This window comes from Acinonyx jubatus, chromosome D4, assembly GCF_027475565.1.
Source record: "Acinonyx jubatus isolate Ajub_Pintada_27869175 chromosome D4, VMU_Ajub_asm_v1.0, whole genome shotgun sequence".
Lineage (NCBI taxonomy): Eukaryota > Metazoa > Chordata > Mammalia > Carnivora > Felidae > Acinonyx > Acinonyx jubatus.
The window spans coordinates 65390013-65412186 of NC_069391.1; the positions used below are offsets into that span (position 1 = coordinate 65390013).

Here is a 22174-nt window from a genome sequence, read left to right on the forward strand (position 1 = left end):
AAAAGACAAAGCTGTTCTGTCCACATCCTCCCCTGCAGATAGCACTGTGATATGGGGACCTTTGGGGGGCTGTCACCTCTCAGGGTTATCCCAAGGATGAGAACACACTATGCATCTTAAAGAACCCATTAATGATTATTTGTCCACATTTGAAACTCAGGAACTATGGCTACCGTCCTTCTGTGATGATGACCAGTTAAGGGAACTGATCATCAAACAACAGGTATTTCTGGAATACCTTCTTACAAGATGCTAGGAACAACAGAATTATGATGTCTCGAAGGGCTTACAATTCAGGGAAGACACACACACACACACACACACACACACACACACACACGGTAGTGAGCAAAGCAATGGTGGGGAATCTAAATGCTACATGAATGTTCCAAAGAGAAATTGCCCCAGAAGTTTGCAAGAGGAGGTCATCACTTTGAAGTGGGATGCCCAGGATGACCTCCTGAACAAAATGGAATATACACCCAGCATCCAGAGTAGAGAGGAAGGTCCCACATGTTGACAGGGCAGAGATTCTGATCACCTGCACAACAGAGGGTAACAGTAACATACAAACCCGGCCCCAGGTCACTATTGTCACCAATGGATGTCCCTTTCCTGATTATTCTTCATTGCCTCCATCTCCACCCCCCACCCCCAACGTGTTCTACACTCTTCTCTGCCCAGCCTGGAGGCTGTCCCCACACACGGCACCACTGTGTTTTCCTGTAGGTGGTTAACAGCAGGCACTGGCAGGAGGTCGGAGGGGAGGAGAGAGGGAGACAGAGGTCAGGGTGTTTCTTCCCTAAAATGACACATGCTGCTGGTAGGTCTCCTCCGTGGCTCCAGCTCAGCTGAGGCAGGTTATCAGATCCCCAGACGGTGGGTACCTGGCCGTCCTATAACCTTCACCTGAACGGCTAGAAGTGGACTCATTTCCTGCCATCACCCTGATGACACATTTCCCTTTTCTGCAACATCCCCCAAACCAGGGTCCTTTCACACCCTCCCCTACTGGCAAGCTTCCCCAGCTGACTTCCCCGAAAGCACCCTGTCTCCCTGTCCCCAGGGAGCTGGGAGACAGGGCAAAACACTCTTCACACCTCCTGCTAGGGCCACCCCACCCCCACCTGACTTTCTACCTTTCAAAGCCCCTGCCAGGAGGAAGGGATCTATGAGCAGTAACTAAGGCATGTGGGCTCCCAACTGTCACACAGCACGCTATACCATCCAGGCAGAAACCGGGGGCTAAAAGAAATGAAAAGAGAATAAAAAGTAGGAGTTACCTAGTTTTGACCTAAAATTAGCAATCAGTATAAAACAAACAAAACAAAACAAAACAAAACAAAAACACCTATTAAGCAGGTTAAAAACAGAGTCATCAAGACAGGAGCAGATGCCACCCTCGGGAGACAGTGGGGTGGAGAGAGGTCAGGCAGCAATGGGATCCCAGCTGTGACTCACAGCATCCTGCTCAGGAGGGAGGGGCACGGCAGAAACCAAGCTGTCAGCTGGGGGAGGCACCCACGCCCAGGGGAGTGACATCTGGAAGTCTGACCAGCAGCCTCTCCGGGTCTTACTCACTGCCAATCCCACCCCAGACCTCTGGGACACAGCAGACCCACCCACTCCTGGGACAGCACGTCAGACATCACCTGTCCCAGACTTCTGGACACCAATTTCAATAGCTTCCTTCAAGGGCATCGCCTCTGCCCACTGGGTGCAGGATCCTGGCTTGCCTACTGCAAGCACCAGCCCTCAGGCCCATTAGTCAACACTTCCTTGTCTTGACCCTACAGCCCACTCCTTCTCTATGGGCTGTGGGGAGGGTGGTGCCCCTCAAGAGACATGTAGCAACGTCTAGACACATTTTTGGTTGTCACAACTTGGTGGGGGCGGAGGTGCTACTGGCAGGGAGGAGGTCAGGGATACGGCTAAACATCCCACAGTGCCCCAGACAGCACTCACTGCAAGGAATTATCCCAACCAAACTGTCACAGGTGCCAAGGTTGAGAAGTGCCTGCACTGAACACATCACAGGAGCTGGCACTCTGCTAGATGTTCTAGAGTTCTTTAAACTTCTCCTCCAAAAAAAAAAAGTGACAAACAGGGAGGGAGACAAACCATAAGAGACTCTTAAATACTGAGAACAAACTGAGGGGGGGTGGGGGGATGGGGGAGAGGGGAAAATGGATGATGGGCATTGAGGAGGGCGCTTGCTGGGATGAGCACTGGGTATTGTATGGAAGTCAGTTTGACAATAAATTATATTTTTTAAAAAACCCTCAATAATAATAATTTAAAAAAAACATTAAAGAACAAAAAAATAAACAAATAAACTTCCCCTCCAGGACAGTGACCAAGGAACAGGACACAAAGTGAGCTACACCACCCACCACACAATTTGTAGACACAGATGAGCAGTTCGGGTCTCGAAGGGTTACCTCTGCCATTTTACACACATTATCCAAGGCCAGTGTCTTCCTGACCCTCAGTTTTCTCATCTGTAAAATGTGGATTACAATGCCTACCTCCAAACCCCGGTCTACATGGGTTCCCAGTCCATCTCGGTTTCCTTATTTTCTGCTTCATGTCTGATTCCCACTTTCTTCCAAGGGACATAAGGACAGAGATACATACACGTATCCCCCAGGTGCTCACCTGCTCTCATTTTTACATGCCCACAAGAATGTGAGTTAACGAATGAAGAGAAATCAATGACCCCTCCGGGTCAGAACAACCTCTCCCTGCCTGAACGCCAAAAACAGTTTCCATATTGGTTTCTCTCTCTTCTTACTTGGGCTTTCTATTACCATTGGCTGGGGAAAGTCCGTCTACTCTACAGGATTAGAGACCTATTGAGATAAACTGTCCTGCCGAACACGTCAGCAAGGGCTGGGCCATTCAGACGCGCAGCCCACCCTGGATGAAGGAAGAGATACTGAACAGATATTACGGTGCACAAGACTCTTTGGTTCAACGGTCTCTTCTCTGTATGCTGACTGCTTATAGTTAGCTGTGTCACTCCCTCATATTTTACCTCGACTCCCCACCCAGACTCAGCTTCCAAGTGTTTGCCCTTTCAAATTTGCGAGCATCTAATGTCGCTTTTATAAACTAAAGCTATCCACTCGATAAGGAAGCCTCCTTTTAAAGTGGCCTCTTGAACAGCAGCCATGCTCCCTGCACAAACGAGACCCTGGCCCAGGGGAACAGGGACGGGCACTCAAATGTGTAAGTGGGCATTTACCCACAGCAGCTGGCGGAGCCTCCTGGCCATTAAGTACCTCCTAACAATTCAGTCTTTCAGCCACCATCCTAATAGGCTTTTCTTGGCACGGGCGATTTGGGCTTGGCCAAACACTCATTTTCACATCTTAAATCAGTACGTGTCAGAACTGAATGGAGGCCCGGATCTGCCACAGGTCTTGTGTTCTGCAGCAAGCTCACTTTGGTCAGGAACTCGGGGGCCCACACACTCATTTCGGACCTCTTTTTCCATAAAGATCTGTAACAAAAATCAGTGATGTGTCTCTCTGATCAAATTCCTAGGGTCTTATCTGGCTGCTTGAGACAATTTTTAACTTAAAAAGAAGCTAGAAGAATGAAATAGGCTTTTCAAGTACCGAAGGACACCAAATGAAAACTGAATTTGCATGCTGACCTGCCTCGGGTTCCCGACAATGCCAGGAAGGCTACCCCTCTGAGCATTTTCGAGCAGCTGACACCTGGCCATCATGCAGCTTCAGCGGCCCTGGCTTCCCTGGACACATCTCTTTCCATCTAAATAGAACCTCCTTAACAGAAGCTCCCCCCTCCTTCTTCCCACGGCGTCTGGGTGGAGGTTCAAGTTGGCATCCTACCTCTAGCAGCCCAGCTAAACTTTTGAATGCCCAGCTAAACTGCTCATTTGTTTCTCAGGAACTCGAAGAACCATCTACCACACTTGAGGCAGACCCGCTGAGGGAGCCCAGCACACAAACCGAGTCCTGGGTGAGGGCCCACCAGCCCAGAGCAAGCACACTCACAAGGACGGATCAGATGAACAAAGTCGAATGTGGCAGAATGAGCCCCCCCCCCACCCCCGCCCCGCCACTGCAGACTGAGCCAAGGGCAGAGGAGAAAGGAGAAGAAAAGGAGGAAGGAAGTGACACATGAGCCCTCACCCCCACCCTCCCTAGGTGTCCAGACCAGAACCTGAGTAGGGAAATAAGGAATGGATGGAGAAGAGGTAGGGTTCTGATACATAGATTCAGAAGCATGTTATACAGTCCCCATACTCTCACCACGCCATTTCCTCTCATTCTGTCTTGTTAAGCAGCCATTGCTTCTCAAGCATTTAATATACGCGGGGTACTAGACCACTTTACGCTCACTATATACAACCTCACGATGAACGTATTTTTTTTTAAATGTTTATTTATTTTTGAGAGAGAGAAAGAGTGCATGCACACATGTGCAAGCCGGGGAGGGACAGAGAGATAGAGATAGGGAGGATCGAAGCAGGCTCCAAGCTGTCAGCACAGAGCTGGACGTGGGGCTCGAACCCACAAACCGTGAGATCATGAGCTGAGCCTAAATCGAACACTTAACCCACTAAGCCACCCAGGAGCCCCTCACAACGAACATATGAGGTAGGTATGATTTCTACTCCCATTTAACAGATGAAAACACCTGCATCTCATGGAAGTCAAGTGAGTTTCCCAAGGTAACAGCTAGTATATTGTGGAATGAGGGATCTGGGTCCAAAGCTCTGAGCCAAATTCTAATTTCTGCATATGTACCTGCATTAGGCAAATAAACAAGGCCAAATTCGTGCTTAATTCAATCCCATCCAATGTAAGAGACACAAAAAGCCATGTTCTCTACTCTCAGAAGAAACTTACCACCCAGAGGGAGAGCCAAGAATCGCATGCATAAACCAACTGCAAAAGTACACAAATGGTCATTTCTATATTCCAGATTGTTAAGGAACATAAAAACTAAGAAAGACAGTCTTCCTGGTGGAATAGCCAGGGACATGCTCTGGGGAAGGATGTGGACTGAAATGGCCAGGTTATTTCCTCCTTTCCTCTTTTTCTCCAGGTGATAACTTCTCTCTAGCATAAATAATTTTTTTTTTTATTATCTTCATCAAAGGAAGAACATGGCTCAGAAGATGAGACCTACAAAGGATGGTCCCTATTAACCAGCAATATTCATAAAAGAGGACACACTCATTCCACGCCTGCCTTGCATTTAGCAAAACCAAGGGACTTCATGTTTCAAAGCACCCCCAAGGCTCCCCTCGCCTGTCCACTGCTGTATTTTCCGAACACAGCTACCTCGTGCCAGAGGAGGGGTGGGGAGAGCACAGACTGACACAACTTCATCCTGGAAAAGATTCCATTTGTACTAATTCACTTCCTCTCCCAAACAACTGAACCAGTAGCCTGAAGCTCTACGTAAGGGAAAATATATGCCGGTGCTTGGGGCCAGCCCTCATCAATTCTAGATGGGAAAACTAAATATCTTCCAGCTCTCCCGAAGCTTGTTGGAATTACCGTGCAAAGAAATGCCAAGAACAGAATCCCAAGAAGTCATTTTATAGGCTCACGGCCAAACGGGATGACAGGTGAGGATTCCACTTCATTCCACTGGCACAATGTGGAAAACGTGACATTAGGGAGGAAAAGGAGCAGAAGCGCCGTTAAATCAGCCAGGCCTTGCCCTGAGCATGTTGGTGCCACCCCAATGACGGTCTTGCTGCGGCGTGCGCAAGCCAGGAGAGGGGCCATTCATACACCGCAGTGGGGAAGGAAAACGAACCTGTGCTCATCAGAAGCCAGAGGAGCTCCTGAGGACAAACTCACTAGAAGTTTCTGGCTTCACAAAAAGCTGTTCACATGCTAATTCAGTGCCCCAAATTTTTCATGTTTATTTATTTTTAAAAGAGAGAGAGAGAGAAAGGGAGAGAAACGGGGGGGCGGGGGGGGCAGAGAGAGGGGGAATGGGGGAGGGGCAGAGAGCAAGGGAGACACAGAATCTGAAACAGGCTCCAGGCTTCGAGCTGTCAGTCAGACTCTGACGCAGGGCTCAAACCCGGCTTGTCATGACCTGAGCCCAAGTCGGATGCTTAACCGACTGAGCCACGCAGGCTCCCCTGCATGCCGACTCTGGATACACTCAGAGGGGCAAAGACAACATTTAGAAAGACGACGCTGTATATTCATGTCCCAGGTGCACAGCAGAAACCCCGGGCAGGTGCTGCTTTCAATTATACTGATTTATATACCAATAAGATAGTGATTCGTCAGATAGCAAGTGACTTCTTGGCATTTTTGTTTTTGCTTACCAAATTTCTACAGACAGCTCCTCTGTGTATCATGTGCAACCCAGCATCCCGGACAGCAGCAGTTGGCTGTCAAAAGTCTATTCTCGAAGGTATTCCGTATACCTACAGTGCCCGTAGCTTAGTTTGTTGTTGTTTGTAAAGTGCAGCAGCTTGTAACTCCCAGTCTATTAAATCCTACACTCAAAAGGTTGCAGCCTTTCACCACTTTTCCAGAGACACACACACTGCTTACCCAGAAACCACAGATGGCAAAAGAAAAAAAAAAAAAAAGAAAAAAAAAAATGGGACTCCACACAGAAGCAAGGCAACGTCTCAAAGTAGGATGGGAACCTAAGAACTGAGTCAGCTCGAACTAGTGACCTCTTCTGTCTTCTGCCCCAAGCCACTCTCTCTCTGTCCCAACATATCCCTCCGTCACTGTTCCTTGCCTTGCCTCACCTAAGTCATACCTACCCTCTGCATACACAGCCTGCTCAAAGACAGACATGCGAGTTGTAGGCAGCTCAGTGGAAAAGCTAATCCTTTTCATGACAGATCAGAAAAAGGGGCACTGATATGTTCCCTACATTTATCTTTCAATGGGAGAATTCTACTTTTGGGGGCCTCAAACAAGAGCATGGAAGACTAAAAGTACCGTTTTTAAGTGACAAAGGAAAAGCGTGCGTGGTTTCAAAGGCAGAAAACAAGAAGCTGCAGAAAGAACAATGGGGAAGAATGGAAATCAGCTCCTTCCTTGCAGGTGAACCCTTACAGTATCAGCTGTATTTGAGCTACACCAGCCTTGTTCATCACATTAGATCTAAGTAAGAACGATTAGGCAGTTTTGACAGAAAATGTGTCCCAAAAGAGAGTCCACACTCGGAGTCAAATTGCCCAGCCGAAAACCACCAGGCTTACGAATATAAGGACCATCAATATAAATTTTTCAAACACCAGAGATCAGCAGGTTACAGCGTTCATCTTCTCAAACATTATGTTCCTCATCTGAAGTTGAACGTGTTTATAAAGGGAAAAAGATCAACAACATTCGCCCCACCTCCTCTCCTGACATCTCTCAATATACATTAGGTTGCTGAATAAAATTTCTCAAGCTCACGACGAAATGCCGTAGAACACAGAGGAAAGCCCCGCAGTCATTTCTCAGGGGGAGGTAACATTACTCAAATGGCCATAGTGTGATCCCTAAGCCACATGAGCTCATAACGTCACCTAAAAAAGGACAGAAGTGAGAAATAAAAGCCACCCAGGATCACAATGGTGACCTACACCAGAGGTTAGTTACAGGCACATGACCGATTTTGTTTTGTTTTTCTGTTTTGTTTGTTTTGTTTTGGGCTGGGGTCGAAAATAAGACGGGAACCATTTTAGGCTTTCCAACTTTTTCATTGTAACAACCCTCGTGGTGCATTGAACCTAGAGAGAGGTACAGCACTTTCTGGTTTACCTAAGAAAGATTCACTAGTTAGACACAGTTATTTTAATCCCATTTAGTTAGATGATATAGAAAAACCGAAGGGCAATTTTTTTCCCCTCCTCTCCCTCCTAACTGCACATTTAAAGGAATTCATTTAGAATGTTAACAAAGTGATAAATTGGATTTACTCTAAATAATTATACTATCATATCATCTCTTTCAAGGCTGAGAGATGATGCATTCTGTTGTGATAATTTACCTCAATAAACCGAAGCAAAACAATTCAGTATCACCTTCCACCTCAAGTCTCAAACAATCACATACCAGCCCCAAACCAGACAGACGAGTGCCACTTAATGAAACGAAAAACTTTGTCATGTAGGGGATGGCCCACTAGGCAGGGCCATGACTCTTAACACACTACCCTACTCAAAGGTTAAAAAGTAATAAGAGTGTTCTGTGAACTTTCTAAAAAGCTGAACTATTAACTTTCGGAATTGGGTCAAACTATGCCACACACTAACACCATTCATAACCGTGGGGCACAAGCCATTAGGAAAAGGAAAGAAGTTTCTGTGGGCAGGAAAGTGCCAAGGAAGAGTGCTGTGCCCAGAGTAAGCCCCTGGCTGGTGGGGGGCGAGGGGGGCATAAAACCTTCATTGAAGTGGCTACTAGCTCTTCTAACCACCCTCTCCAATGCAGGTATTAAAACAGATTAGCCTTAGCAGGCTGCCCAAATCACCTTTCTTAAATATCAGCTTCATCTGGCTTCCAAAAAAGGAAAATTGTCAAATCCTAAGTAGTGTGAAGAACACTAAGGAAGCCTGGCCAGGATTCGGGGCCCGCCTCCTGCTACCTACTAAGAGCTGCTTAACAAAGCCACTTGACCTAAGCACCCACTAGATGAAATAAGAAGGGAGGACCCAGCGATCACTCCAGCTTCTTCTAGGTCTGGGTGTCCAGGGGTCTCTGGGCTGAACTTCACCAATGCGAGCCCCTTCCCTCCCCCACCAGTAGGCTGCTTCTTTGTCTCACGATGAGTAGTAAGTTTCTACCAAAATTAGGCTTTGTTGCATTTATACCAAATGCCTGGTTAACTTAGGCACACACAGCAGATGGCTAGAATTACGGATTAAGGATGAAATTGCCTGCAGGAAGCCAGGGGGTCTTTGAAGAGGTCAGACTATGTAATTGACCTTGTAACTCACAGGTCACCTCCTGAGACAGAGAGCGAGACCCCAAAGGGCCTCCGAGAGCCCTGCCTCGGCACCACACCACTTTCAGGAGTATCCAGCAGCACACCCTCCCCTCGTGCCTCTCCACCCAGATGCCCTCCCTGCCTCTACCCCACCCGGAAGGAAATGGCCTTTGCCTTCAAGCAGTCACAACTTTGCTGGACTGTAAGAGGATATGTCGCCAATGTCACCTCTCCCGATAAAACCCCCATATGTAATTACTGAAATTAATCTGAGCATCCATTTCTGTAAGCTTACTGTGTGTTTTTCATGGCTTTGCAGGGGCAGCCAATGTTATGGGGCCTTAGGTTCCTAAGTGGATGGGCAAGATACAGGCTTAGCGTAACAGGGCACAGGGGACCCAAAAGTAGGCTTCAATGCTTCTTGGCTCCCCATCAACAAAACCTCAACCCCCTTTGTTCATGGCCCCATCCAACCTAAATTATGCCTAGTGATCCAGAGGTGCCTTCCCAGTGCATCAAGCAAGCATCTGGCCAATTGCCACTCATGACCATCACCACGCCTTCCCTCCACACCCTGGAAGACCATTATTAGACCTTCCTAAGAGGCACAGAATTCAAAATCACTGAATGCAGAATATAGTCAATGATATTAACATAGTGTTGTACAGTTGCAGAGGGAAGCTACACTTGGGAGCATTCTGTAACACACTGACTTGTCCAATTGCTACATTGCACACCTGAAACTAACATAACATTGTGTGTCAACTATACTTCAAAAAAAGTTGCTGAACATTACCTCCGCTACATATATTTGAACGTTCTCTCTCTTAAAACATTGCAGCCTCTCCTATCAAAGGAAACATCTGAGAAACACAAATAAAAAAAAAAAAATCACATTCAGCGCTGTCCTACGGGATGATCTCCTAGTCAACCCAGTGGGCCTGTGAGTCCCACTTCCAAAGAGGAAACGTCCCAAGAAGTCCTTCCTCCTTCCATCCACACAGGCCTGCCGTAATTCTAATTCACCCCTGAATTCTAATTCACCCCTGCAGTCCACAGTAAACCAAAGGAATGATGTACTCCGACTCTCGGAATTTAGGACAAAGCCTTACTTCAATTAAAATGCCTATGGATTTTATGCCAAAGGGAAAATGTTTTAAATTTGAATTATTAGCTTCCAGCTACCATCCAACCCGTGTAAACTCTCTAAGGCTCCACTTTGTTTTAAAACTGATCTTGTGCTTGTAAATTTTGGCTGCTGTGCATATTACTGTTCAGTCATAGACAATACAAAAGGAAAAGCAGCTTTGATGTTTATGAGCTGCAGACTTTAACATCCTAAGCTCATCTCCACCAGGGTCATCACTTATGGAGGGCTATATGTACGTACATGTTGTTGGGGTGGGGGAGGTGCGTGTGTGTGTTCATGGTGCTTTGCATATATCAATCCATTCATCCATCAGCAAGTATTTATTGAGCCCCTACTGACATGCACCTAATTAGGCATTAGAGATAAAAAATGATGAGCAAATCCAAGGTCGCAACCTTGTGACAACCTGTGGGGAAAGCAGATAATCAAAGAAGCAATGACTCTACAATATGGTAAACACCAGGATGGGGACAACAGGTTATTAAAAATAATACCTTAGGCAGTGACGGTGTGTCAGATGTTTACAGCCACTGTCTCCGACTCCCACAACACCCTATAAAGGCAGGTGTCTCCTCACTTTCCAAATGAGTATACTAAGGCTGGCCGACACCACACGCTGCATGCTTATCAGCATCAGCGTTCACATCATCATTTATGTCTCAAATCCCCATTCTGGTCTCGATATTGCACCTGCCAACCTGCATTAGTTTGTTCAGGCATGGGTCAAGCTTTCGCCTGGTGTTACACAGCGCACTCCGTGCCCTGGGGAGAAAAGACCACGGAACTCACCCAAAAAGAACGTTCAAGCTGGCTACAAGAGGCAACACAAGAATAACGACAACACAGATCAAGGACACAGCATGGCATGAAGCCGTCTGCGGTCACGTACCAACACAGAAGAATGATTCAGACGGCACATCTTTGGTTTCTAGAAGGGGCACATCATTGTGGTGGGATTTCTTTAGGAGGGAAGACCTAGGTCTTAAGATCGTGTAAGGTGAGACAGTGGAAGAGGAAAGAAGGCCTGCTCCCCGGGGAAGAGGTGCTCAGAGAAGTGTCTAGAAGGCTCACAGGTTAGGCTGAACCACTGCCAACCACATAACCAGAGCCCAAAGGTGGGACAAGCCAGCCTGTGGCCTTCCAAGTGCCAACTGATAAGAGTGGCTGCGGCACCCTGGGGCGTTAAAAGGACCCAAGCGGACCAGCAGATGGAGAAATCTGCATTTATAAGAACTCCTCCCAGAAACCATTCCATGGGATGGAAGCAGTGCTTTGCTCCACCTCCTGAGACAGAGAGTGAGACCCCAGAGGGCCTTGTAGAGTCAACACGGAAGGTCACCAAACAGTCTTCTAAGGACGGGGGTCCTGCTCATTACAGGAATTTGTTTCCACGTGGAGGCTGGGCCGCTTCACTCTAACTCAGATGGGGAGGCCAACGGCAACATCAATGTGTCTCCCCAAGGACCCTTTTCCCAGAAGGCCTCCCTTCCCCAAATTGGTAAACAGATACCTGGATGCACGTTGACTTGCAGGCCAAGTCAGCAGCCTGCCTGCAACACCCACAGGTCTCCGCCAGGCCTGCAGATGAGATCTGCATTTGTTTAACTCTATACCGCTGATGAAAATATGTTTACATGTGTTACACAACAGCCATGACACAAGCACTAAACCTCTCACTTCAAAAATGAAGGAGGGGAGCCTGGGTGGCTTAGTTGATTGAGCATCAGACACTTGATTTCGGCTCAGGTCACGATCTCATGGGGTCTTGAGATCGAGCCCCGCTTCGGGCTCTGTGCCGAGCGTGGAGCCTGCTTAAGGTTCTCCTTCTCCCTCCCCGTCTGCCCCTTCCCATGCATGAATGCTGTGTGTGTCTCTCTCTCAAAAAATAGATAGATAGATAGATAGATAGATAAATAAATAAAATAAAAATGAAGAATCCTAAGGGTCAGAAAGGGTGAGTGACTTATTTAAGGTCATAAAGCTAGCAAGTTGCAGAGGTAGATTTGGAAACCAGATATCTTTCCCATGGTCTGTCTGCTGGATCACCACTGCAATAACCAGAATACTTTATACAGTTCTTTACAGGGACAGAGAGCTTTTACAGCAGTCCTGGGTAGCACAGTCCTGGGTAGACACACACTAACATACACAGACCAACAGACATGTGCATGCACACATACTCATACATACACACGCTCCTGCTTTTCCTAAACGTAAAGTAGTCACAATAACACTACTGAGTGGACCCGTCTTCCCTTCTCTCGCTATGGACTTGGTCTCCGCGTATTCATAAGTTAGGAGAGTAGCTATCACTTAGGTGACTTCTAAAGACACCCAGGTCAAGTGCTGAATCGATACGCTGGTCCCTGTATCACTCACTGCTTAGATCAGCCTTGCATTGGTGCTAAAAAACTGCCCATTTTCATTTCTGTGACACACGAAGCAGCCTCTTTTCTTCGTGTCTGCCTCAGTCAGGACTTGTTTTCGGGAAGTGGCTATTTCCAAGGCAGATGTAAAAATCACAGCACTTGGAAAAAAACTTCCCCCTACAATCAACCATTTCCCCCATTTCTAGGCAAAGCAAAAGCAGCTGGTATTGGATGGATATAGGCATATGTGCTCTATTTAAAAAAAAAAAAACCAACTCCCAGTTTTTCACAGCCCTTCCTCCAAATTTGCAGGTCACATAAATTAAATTATTCAGCAAACAAGGTGTCAGTTAGTGTTGCACAGCGGGGAGAAAGTTATTCACGGAAACAAGACTGAGGCCAAATCAAAGCGAAATGCACTGATAAACGAACAGGCCACCTCCCAGCTCAGCTAAGAGGGCCTGTCATCTCGCCCACAAAATAAAGATTACAAACTCCCCCACCAGCCTCAGGGAGGCTTCACTTTTTTTTTCTTTCTCAGAACACATAATTCTAGCAAAAGATCTTACTGAAAATAAGGTCATATACTTAATCCATAAAGCAATCAGCTCGTCTAATTTTAATCACTCCTCTAAGAGAATTTCTGTAAGCAGGCCACACGACACAAATGGAATTAAAATATATTTTTCTACCCTTTTCCCCTACTCTCAAAGGAAAACTCCATATACCACTCATCTTGCTGAAAACCGCAGGAATAGAGTGATTTAATTCTAGTTAAACCAAGTACCTCAACCACACACCCTTAAACCTTAATCTTAAACATATCCAGGAAACATGACTTTTGAGAGCTTTCTTTCTAAAGTATTCACTCAGTAAATCTGCAATAGATGGGAAGCTCCTCTTAAGTGCAGGCTCTCAGTGATGTCCTGAGTTGGTACAAAACACACAGAGAAATATTCTATTACAGTAACTTTTTTCAAAATTGCTTTTATTCTGCACTATTACTTAAACTTGTAAAAAAATTTAGTTAAGCTCCACAGTGGAAATTCTCATTAGGTAACCTGGGGTGTGGGTATTTCTGAATTTCTTTCTAGTAAAGAAACTGCTTTGCATCAGAACATCCGGGGTACATGGAAAAATATATATTTTGATACAAATGTAAGTAAATACACACTTCCTGTTTGTTTCAAGATCCTTTAGTCAGTACAAACACACTACAATCAATCCTTAACGTTGAATTTAAATGTAGGTGTGAAAACAGCTTTCTGCTAGTTAGACCAGAGCTCAACCAACACACCCTGTCAAATACCCAGTCAAGGGGAAACTGAGCCAGCCCGGAGCCGCCTCAAAATAATCATTCTTTGTTTACCCAGAAACTGAACGACTTTACACACAGAGACACAGCTCCCAAAGCAATGCTCTGAATCCAGACAGCCCTATTAGACTCTCCGTCATTTATTTGTTAAAAATTTAACATTGTAAATGAAACCAAAGCAACCACTAACACCACGGGGGTAATTAAATTCCTGGTTAGAGGAAGTTTCAAAATCCAAACCCAACACCAGCATCTGGCAAGTCGCCAAATATGATCTACCAATACTTACTTGCTCATGTTACTTTGAAAATGCACACAGAAAGTATTAAGATTTTAAAAGCCAACTAATTAGTTTGTACCCTGTTTAAATCACATAGAAGACCTAACTCCAGCCGCAAACATACCTTAGCGTCTGCCTCATCTCGGAAGGGCAAACGCTGACAAGAGTTACTGCAGACAATTAAATCTGTTCCTGTCCAGGGGTCTTGATCAATACCCTCTGCAACGTAATCACTGAAATCGCCTCTCCATCCTAGCCCCTTGGATGAGGTGGTTTATTTCTGGTTTCCAGCCCGCGCTGGGCTAGTAACTCCTTTCTCTATAATTTGCACATCTCTTCGAAGGGAGAGGGAGCCGCCTGATTCAAATTGCATTTGTTTACCGCCCACTGCCCCAATATTATGCATTCCCGCGACCCAGTGGCAAGCGCTTCCGGCACCCCCTGTACCTGCCAAGTTCCTCGCCGGTGTCGTAGTAATCATCCACGTTTTCCTGCCTGAACACAGTCATGATAAACTGTCACACCTCAGCAAAGCCCAGCGCACTTCAGCTCCGCTTCCCACACCATCACCACCGTTCCTGCGCCTCCGTGGGCCCCTCATGCATCAGTCTCCAGCCCTTTAAAATAAGAGCAATAACAATAATAAAATGACAACCCGGAAAGGAAGAGGACCTCCCCATGCTAAGAGCCGCTCGCCTCGCCGAAGCCCACCTCTCCCCAGCTGCCCCTCCCCGCCCGGCGGAGAGGAGCACCCTTTGTTAAACCCGCGCCAGGGACGCCCCCGGCCCCGCAGCGCCCGCGCGCGCGTGGGGCCGGGCGCAACCGCACCCCAAGGTCCGCGTCCCCGAAAGCAAGGCGCTCTGAGCGGATCAGAACCGGCTCCGGAAGTGACTGGCCTCCCCGCCTCCCCTTTCTCCACACACACGCCCACCCAGCTCCCCACCTCCGGGGGCGCCGCGGAAGAATGAAGCCCGCGCCCGGGAGGAACGCGCCTCGCTGGAAGCATCCCCCTCCAGCCCGCCGAGGCTCGGCGGCCCCCGCGCCACCTCTCGGCTCCCGCACTCCCCGGCAGCAGCGGCCACCCTCTCCCCTCCCTCGAGCCAGGCAGTCCCCAGAGGCACATTCCTGGCGACTCCCGCTCCGTTACCCGGCCGACCCGGCGCGCGGCCGCCCGGGGGAGCAGGGGAGGAAAGGGAGCGGCCGAGGGAGGCGCGGCCGCCTGCTCCCGGTCTCCGCGCCCCGACACAAAGCGCCCGGCCCGGCCCGCGCCACCTGTTCCCACCCGGCCCGCGGGCCTGGGGGCGCCTCCTGGCTGCGATCCCACTTCTCCCCCTCAGTCCAGCCGCCCCTTCCTCGGCCTTCCCAGTTGCCCTGGGCGCTGCCCGGGCAAACCCCGCCGCGCCGCCGCCGCGAAAGCAAAAGCGGGCGGCGGGGCCCGGGAGGAGCCGGGGAGCGCGCGCGGCCACTCACCCGGGCGCCCAGGAGCTGCCCGAGTCCCTCCCGAGCTGTCGGAGGCCGACCGTGGGCGCCAGCGCCGGAGACGAGCGGGGCGGCGGCGGGAGCGCGGGGAGGGGGCGGGTGGGGGGCGCGAATCCCGCGCGTCCGCCCCGGCGTCTGCTCGGCCGGGCGCTCCCCCCTCCGGCTCGGGAGCAGCTCTTCGGCTCCTCGCCGCCTTCCTGGCGGAGGGCTGCCGGCGGGCGGCCAATGGGGACCCCGCGAGCGGGCTGGCGGCACGGCCCACCCACCTCCAAGCTGCCGGGCCCGGCCGGCGCTGCGGGCTCTGCACAGCGCTCTGGCTGCTCCTCCCTGCTCTGCGCTCCGGGCTCGCTGGCGCGCTCTACCGCGCACACCCCCGCGCACACCCACTCACCGACACCCACCCGGGAGCCGGGGGAGCGCAGCCGCGCGCGCCATGGGCGCTCCACCTGTGCACGCCGCTCGGCTGCCCCCCACGGCCGCCGCGTTCCAGAGATACGCGATTCCTCCGTCCTGCAAATGTAAAATGAGCGCCCCGCGTGTGCCAGGCACGGTGCTGGGCACCGGGAACTCGGAGACCAAAATAGATTTAAAAGAAAAAAAAAAAAAAAAAAACCGCAAGAACCCTGCCCTCATGAAACTTACATTCTGGTAGAGAAGACAGGGGGGGGAAAGCCGTAAGCAAATAAGATCACTTTGGAAGAAATCGGCTCAATGGAGACAGTAACAGAACAGGCTAGAGTAGGGCAGAGAGGGAACGGGTCGTACAGTCCCTCTCCGGAATAGGTATGTCTAGCTGAGATCTGAATGATAAGACATGCAACCAGAGAAGAAAGAGTTGACGTCTCACAGGTCCAATGAAGCAACAGAGAGGAAGGGTTTATATGTGCTCTTCAATATGTTTTTGGCTATTGATGACTTAAAATGTGGCTGGCTAGTCAAGAGTGAAGTGTTCAAAAAGTATCTCGGATTCCAAGACTTGGTATAGAAATAAGAATGAAAAGAGTCTTGTGAATATTTTTGTAATAACTACATGTTTGGATGATAGTTTTGGATATATTGAGTTAAATACAATCTATTATTAAAATTAATATCACCTTTTTTCTTTTTTGAAATGCAGCTACTAGAAAATATAACACTACCTTTGGGGCTTGCATCATGTTTCTGAAGACTGTGCTGGTCTACACAGAGACCCCATATTTCCTGGAGACTCTTCATCCATTCTATTTCTTACTCTGCTCCCACCACCCTTTTAGGTCTGGGGAACAGAAAGGATGGTTCCCCATAGGGACTTTCTGGGGATCCCCAAACAGAAGAAAGCTCCTACAGGGAAATTTATCTTACTTCTTAGAATGACAGAAAATATGTGAGCCCTCTGAGATTTCAGATTTACATCATTGTTCAAATAATCTAGATTTCCTAAAATGAGAAGGTTTAAACTCTCTTTGGTTCAACAGAAATATCAACTGTAGACATTTTGGCCTATTGGAAAGAAAGAAAGAAAAGAAAGAAAGAAAGAAAGAAAGAAAGAAAGAAAGAAAGAAAGAAAGAAAGAAAGAAAGAAAGAAAGAAAGAAAGAAAGAAAGAAAGAAGAAAGGAAGGAAGGAAGGAAGGAAGGAAGGAAGAAAAGAAAGGAAGACAGAGAGAAAGAAGGAGGGAGGGAGGAAGGGAAGGAAGGAAGAAGAGGGAGGGAGAAAGAAAGAAAGAAAAAGAAAAAGGAAGGAAGGAAAGAGAAAGAAAAAGGAAAGAAAGAAAGAGAAAGAAAGAAAGAGGGAGGGAAGGAAGGGAGGAAAGAAGAGGGAAGAAAGAAAGAGAAAAAGGAAGGAAGGAAAGAAGGAAGGAAGGAAAGAGAGAAGAGGGAGAGGCGAGACAGAGAAAGAAAAAGAGAGAGAGGGAGAGAAAGAAAGAAAGAAAGAAAGGGAGAGAGAGAGAAAGAAGGAAAGAAAAGAATACCCCTCAGACCTTATATCAGATGGTCCTCTTAAAGAACATTTCAATTCATGGTCCACAGGAAGGGCACACATTCATGATGACAGAAACAAGGGAAGGTTCCAAATCGGGAGATGGTACCTACCTTAGTGGTGGGTTTGAAAATTAATACAAAAAGATCTTGAGAGGTGAGCAATACAGTCAAAAAATAACAACAACAACAACAAAGTGATTCATCTGGGGGGGGAGGGAATGCAAATGAATACATCTGTTGGGGGTGGGGAATTTTAAACACGGATGTTTGGGAGAAACTTGGAAAGCACTCATGGATGACTGCTTTCTGGGTAATATTTTTCCTGCAAAATAAATGGAAGTATGTTTTTCAAGGCAATGAGGATTATCTCTGTTTGGGGAATAACATGTCTTACCTACCATATTTGGTGTGCTAATCACAGGAGATTTTCTGGGGGAGTGAAAAGGGCATGGAGGTAGGAGTCACAAAAATGGATCTAATATTGGTGGAACCATTTAACAGCTGACTCTGGATGTGTCTCTTACCCCCAGGCTTCATGTCTGTGTTAATTTAGGCGAGCATTTTCGAGAAGGAAAATGTGGTAGTTAGAAAAAAAAAAAACATGGCCAAAAATTCAGTCAAGAAGTGAAGTCTAATTTTTCCCCCCATGATTATGAGTTGGCCCTGATGTCTTGCTTCTGAAAAAAAATGTGAGGGAAGTGACACAGCATAACGTCCTTCTAAGGCTAGATCATAAGGCACAAAGAACTTCTGCTTCACCCTCTTTCTCCATATCTCACTCTGGCTCTCTCTTTCTCACTCTACTCTCTCATTCTCTCTAACACGGGAAGCCTTCAGCTGCCATGGTTACCCTGGGGCTGCCATGTGGAGAGACCATGTGGAGAGACCACAGAAAGAAAGAAGCCCAAGGAAGCCAGCTGTTCCAGCCCCACCCCCACCCCCAGCTATTCCTGTTTTCACAACCGGGTTCCGTGAACAGAATCAATGACTATTTCTGTTTTAAGTCATTATTTTGGAGGTGGTTTGTTACGCAGCAATAGACAACTTCTCAGGGACTCAGATAGAAAATAACACGTGCCAGATGCCAGGCCAACTAAATCATTCTCTTAATAAATCTTCAAATAACTCTGTATATCAGTTTTTTCCATTTTTTTCTCCGCTTTATTCTTAACCTTAGTGTCAATTTCATCACCGGCAAAATGGGGACGATAATAGACCCTCGAATGTTCCTCAGGTTTGGTGGGAGAATATAGAGAGATATTACATAATATAGGGCTTTGTACATTATAAGATACATCAGAATATTGTATATCATATTTTCTATCATGTTTCCAGCAAGAAGGGCTCCATGAGGCATCTTTCAAATGGAAGACAGCAATACAGTAATCCTCAGATTATGAGATTCAAGCTGGAAAGGGCTTCTCTGAAAATAACTGATTATGAATATGGACAGTGGATTATGATAATCATGGTGATAGCATTTAAAACAAGTTCAAATATAAAACTTAGAACATTGTTTTACTAAGGTAAAACAACTGCTGCTATAAAGCCCAACAAAACTTAAGAGTTTTAACAAATTAAAAGTCTATTTCTTGCTCTCAGCACAGAGGCCTGCAGGAGGTAGACAGAGAGCTTGGTCCCACATAATCACTCAAGGATCCAGGTTTCTGCCCTCTGATTGATCCATTGTTCCTCAGTGCACACGAGCTTTTTCGTCGGTCCTTTTCTTCTGCTGGCTGATAAGAGAAAAGAGAATCCAAAGAAGACTACACTGAAGGTTTATTTAGGGGGTCAGGTTTGAAGTCTAAGGCTTAACCATTTGGTGGCAAGATATTCTAAGATCTATCAGATTGGTCCACATTAGTTCAGTTCACCTTTGGATTACTCTTTAATAACAAGTCTTTGGCTTTTATCAAGGGCCTATTTTTTTTTAATGTTAATTCCAGCCTAGTTAACATACAGTGTTATGTTAGTTTCAGGTGTACAGGCACTTATATTTTTAAACAGCCCCGTGAAAAACGTTTCTGCACCCGTGGCTTTCCTTGGAGGGATTGCCCGTTATGCAGCTGAAGGCCTCTTATGTAGGAAGTCACATGACTGAATCCAGTCCCTCCCAGTACTGAGCACTAAGCTAACTCGTCTCTCTTGAACAAATTATGTTTCTTTTTCTCAGAAAGTGAAAATCATAAAGTTCATTCTGTTGTCCATTTTCCCTGGATTCCAAAAAGCATGCGGCAAGCTCAGAAAGTATAGTCCCCCTAGTAATGTCCAACTCACGATATTCTCTGAATCGATCAATAAGCATTTATTATCTAGTATATATTAGATACTGAGGATGCAGAGATGAAAGAAACATTCTCTGTCCTCAAGTAACTCAGTCTAATGAGCCTGATGAGTAAAGAGTTCTGTTACAGCGTGATTTTGCTGGATATCATCCATTCACTTCTCTAGAGCCAGTCTTGGTGCTTCTCCAACCTTACAGGTCGCAGACTTGGCTGTGAGATTATTTTAATTCACTTCCTTGTCCTCTGCCCGCTGGTTGGTTTGGCCGTTGGGAAACCCTGGCATGAAGTCAAGTAGAAGGGAGGAGAAATGAAGCCAGGAGAATCACTCTCCTATTTTCCTCGCAGAAAGGTTGCCTCAGTCACTGTAAAACAAAGGTCACTGCTCCTCATCAGATAACCTCTTCTACATGATATTCTCTGTTCAGACTGTTGGTAACCAGTCGCTCATCTTGTCTGTTTGGACTAGTTGGTACCAGATCAATTGTTACTAACCTGGGGTTCCTACCCCATCCCTTAGGGTTCCCACCCTATCCCTATGGTTCCCCCACACCTCCTTGAATCATCCTAATTACAGTGTGCCAACTCTTTCCTTGGAGACCCTGATTGCTAGTGTAATGAGAGCAGAATCTCAGGCTGCTGTGAAAACACAAAGGGAGGGCACTCAATTCTGATAAAGACCAAGAAAGGAGGATGATGATAGGGGTGAGCCTAGGGCTTTAGGGGAGTTTCCTGGAGGAGCTGACATCCTGATAAAGCAGATGAAAAAAAAATTAAGAGTTGGCAGAATAAAATGGTGGGCAATGGGGTGAAGGATTGGAGGGTGCCAGGGGCGAGAGAGGAGGGCATCTAGACAGAGGAAGACAGTGAGGGTAAAATCACAGATGCAGGCATCTCTAAGCAATAGAACTCAGGCAGTGAAATGGCAAAAAGTAGAAACAGGGAAAGAAGGGTCTTTTCCATCATGCCCAGGACTTAGATAACAGTGGAGAGATAAACCAACATAGCCTTTGACAAGCTTGTCCATTAGGGGTTGTCATTAATTTGGCACACGTTCAGAGATGGTAGGTAGAGAACAAGAATGAGATACCTTAAGGAGGTAGAAATCACAGGTCTTTGCATTTGAGGAAAAGGACAGAGTCAGGGTGATATCCAAATTTTTGGCTAAGTGATTAGATAGATATTGTTGACTTGTAGGCTGAAATATAGGTGGACAACTTGTTTGGGGGAAGAGAAGATGAGGTCAGTCTTGGAGATATGAAGTTTGAGGTGCCATGGGCATCTAGATGATGTCCAGGGGAGGTGGAGACCCATGAGATAGACAAGGGTGATTCTGGTATATACTAGAGGAACCAAGGCATGAAGTAGCTGAGACCACCTAGACACAGGACACAGGACTAGAAAGAGCATGAGAGGCAGAACTCTTGGGAACATAAGATGTTAACCCAAACAAATACAGAGGAGCAAGTATGCCTGGCCAGCAGCTATAGATTGACAACTAGCCTGATGAGCAGCTATGGGTTTTACCTGTGTTTCTTGGGGCCAGAATGGGTATCACCAGTGGGTAGTGAATTAAGACCTTGTGAATATTGAGTGCCTTACCTGCCTATATATATAGTGCATCATGAATATTTGCTGTCTTCCTTATCTATGCTTAATACATCTTGTGAATTTGATTCATCCCATTTATTTTCTTTTCTATAGTAGAATTAAATATTTACAAACACAAGAACAAACGCACATTATACATGTTCTTCTGCTCTGTGAGTTATTGGAGACAACTTTCTGACCCCTTTTCCCACCGTTGCTTCAGACTCACCTTTTTTGTAGTGCATGGGTTTAAAGATTGGGGCTTCACCTTACCACCCTGGTCCCCCGAGCTGGACTATGTGACCGCAGATTTAAGACCCATGGCATAGATTTTTGCCTATTCCTCTACCCCTACTTTCCCTCCGACTCAGTTTCTTTTCAATTTTCATTTATTGTACCCTGAGGTATTGAATGCATCTCTGACCTCATCAAATCCGTTGTGAAGACAACTGGGGCATAAATAAACACTTGCAAATCACTGACCAGTATCTGAAAGGCCACAGGACATTATACGCCTCTGAGGTTACAAGTTTACTCTTGCCCTCAGCAGGATTTCTTTTGTGCCCAGCCCAATTTCTTCTAGGTTCTGATGCTGCCTGAAACAAAGATTGGTAACACTTTACAACACTTATAAAAGTCATGGCCCAGAATGGCAGTCAGGTTCCTAACTAAAGGCACACGGAGCTGCCGCTAGGCAGTATACATTTCGCTCACTTGATCGTTTATATGCAAATGTGAAGTTCGTGTGACATGTACCCTTCTCTCCCCACAGGAGTTTACCTGCTAGTGGGTTTTTAGTGCAATTA

General features: G+C 46.9%; 1 protein-coding gene across 8 annotated transcripts in view; it reads right to left on the reverse strand.

Moving 5' to 3' along the window:
* Positions 1-16053, reverse strand: part of DAPK1 (death associated protein kinase 1) — a 186814-nt gene extending 170761 nt beyond the window's left edge. The window contains exons 1-2 of one of the 8 annotated variants that reach the window (XM_053205185.1): positions 15938-16053; positions 14505-14674 (exon numbers count right to left, since the gene is read on the reverse strand). In XM_053205185.1, coding sequence (XP_053061160.1) covers positions 14505-14566 — 62 coding nt within the window. In that variant the 5' untranslated portion in view covers positions 14567-14674; positions 15938-16053. The other 7 variants (XM_027048169.2, XM_027048168.2, XM_053205186.1 and 4 more) reach the window with 7 other exon arrangements.
* Positions 16054-22174: the final 6121 nt, after the last annotated feature.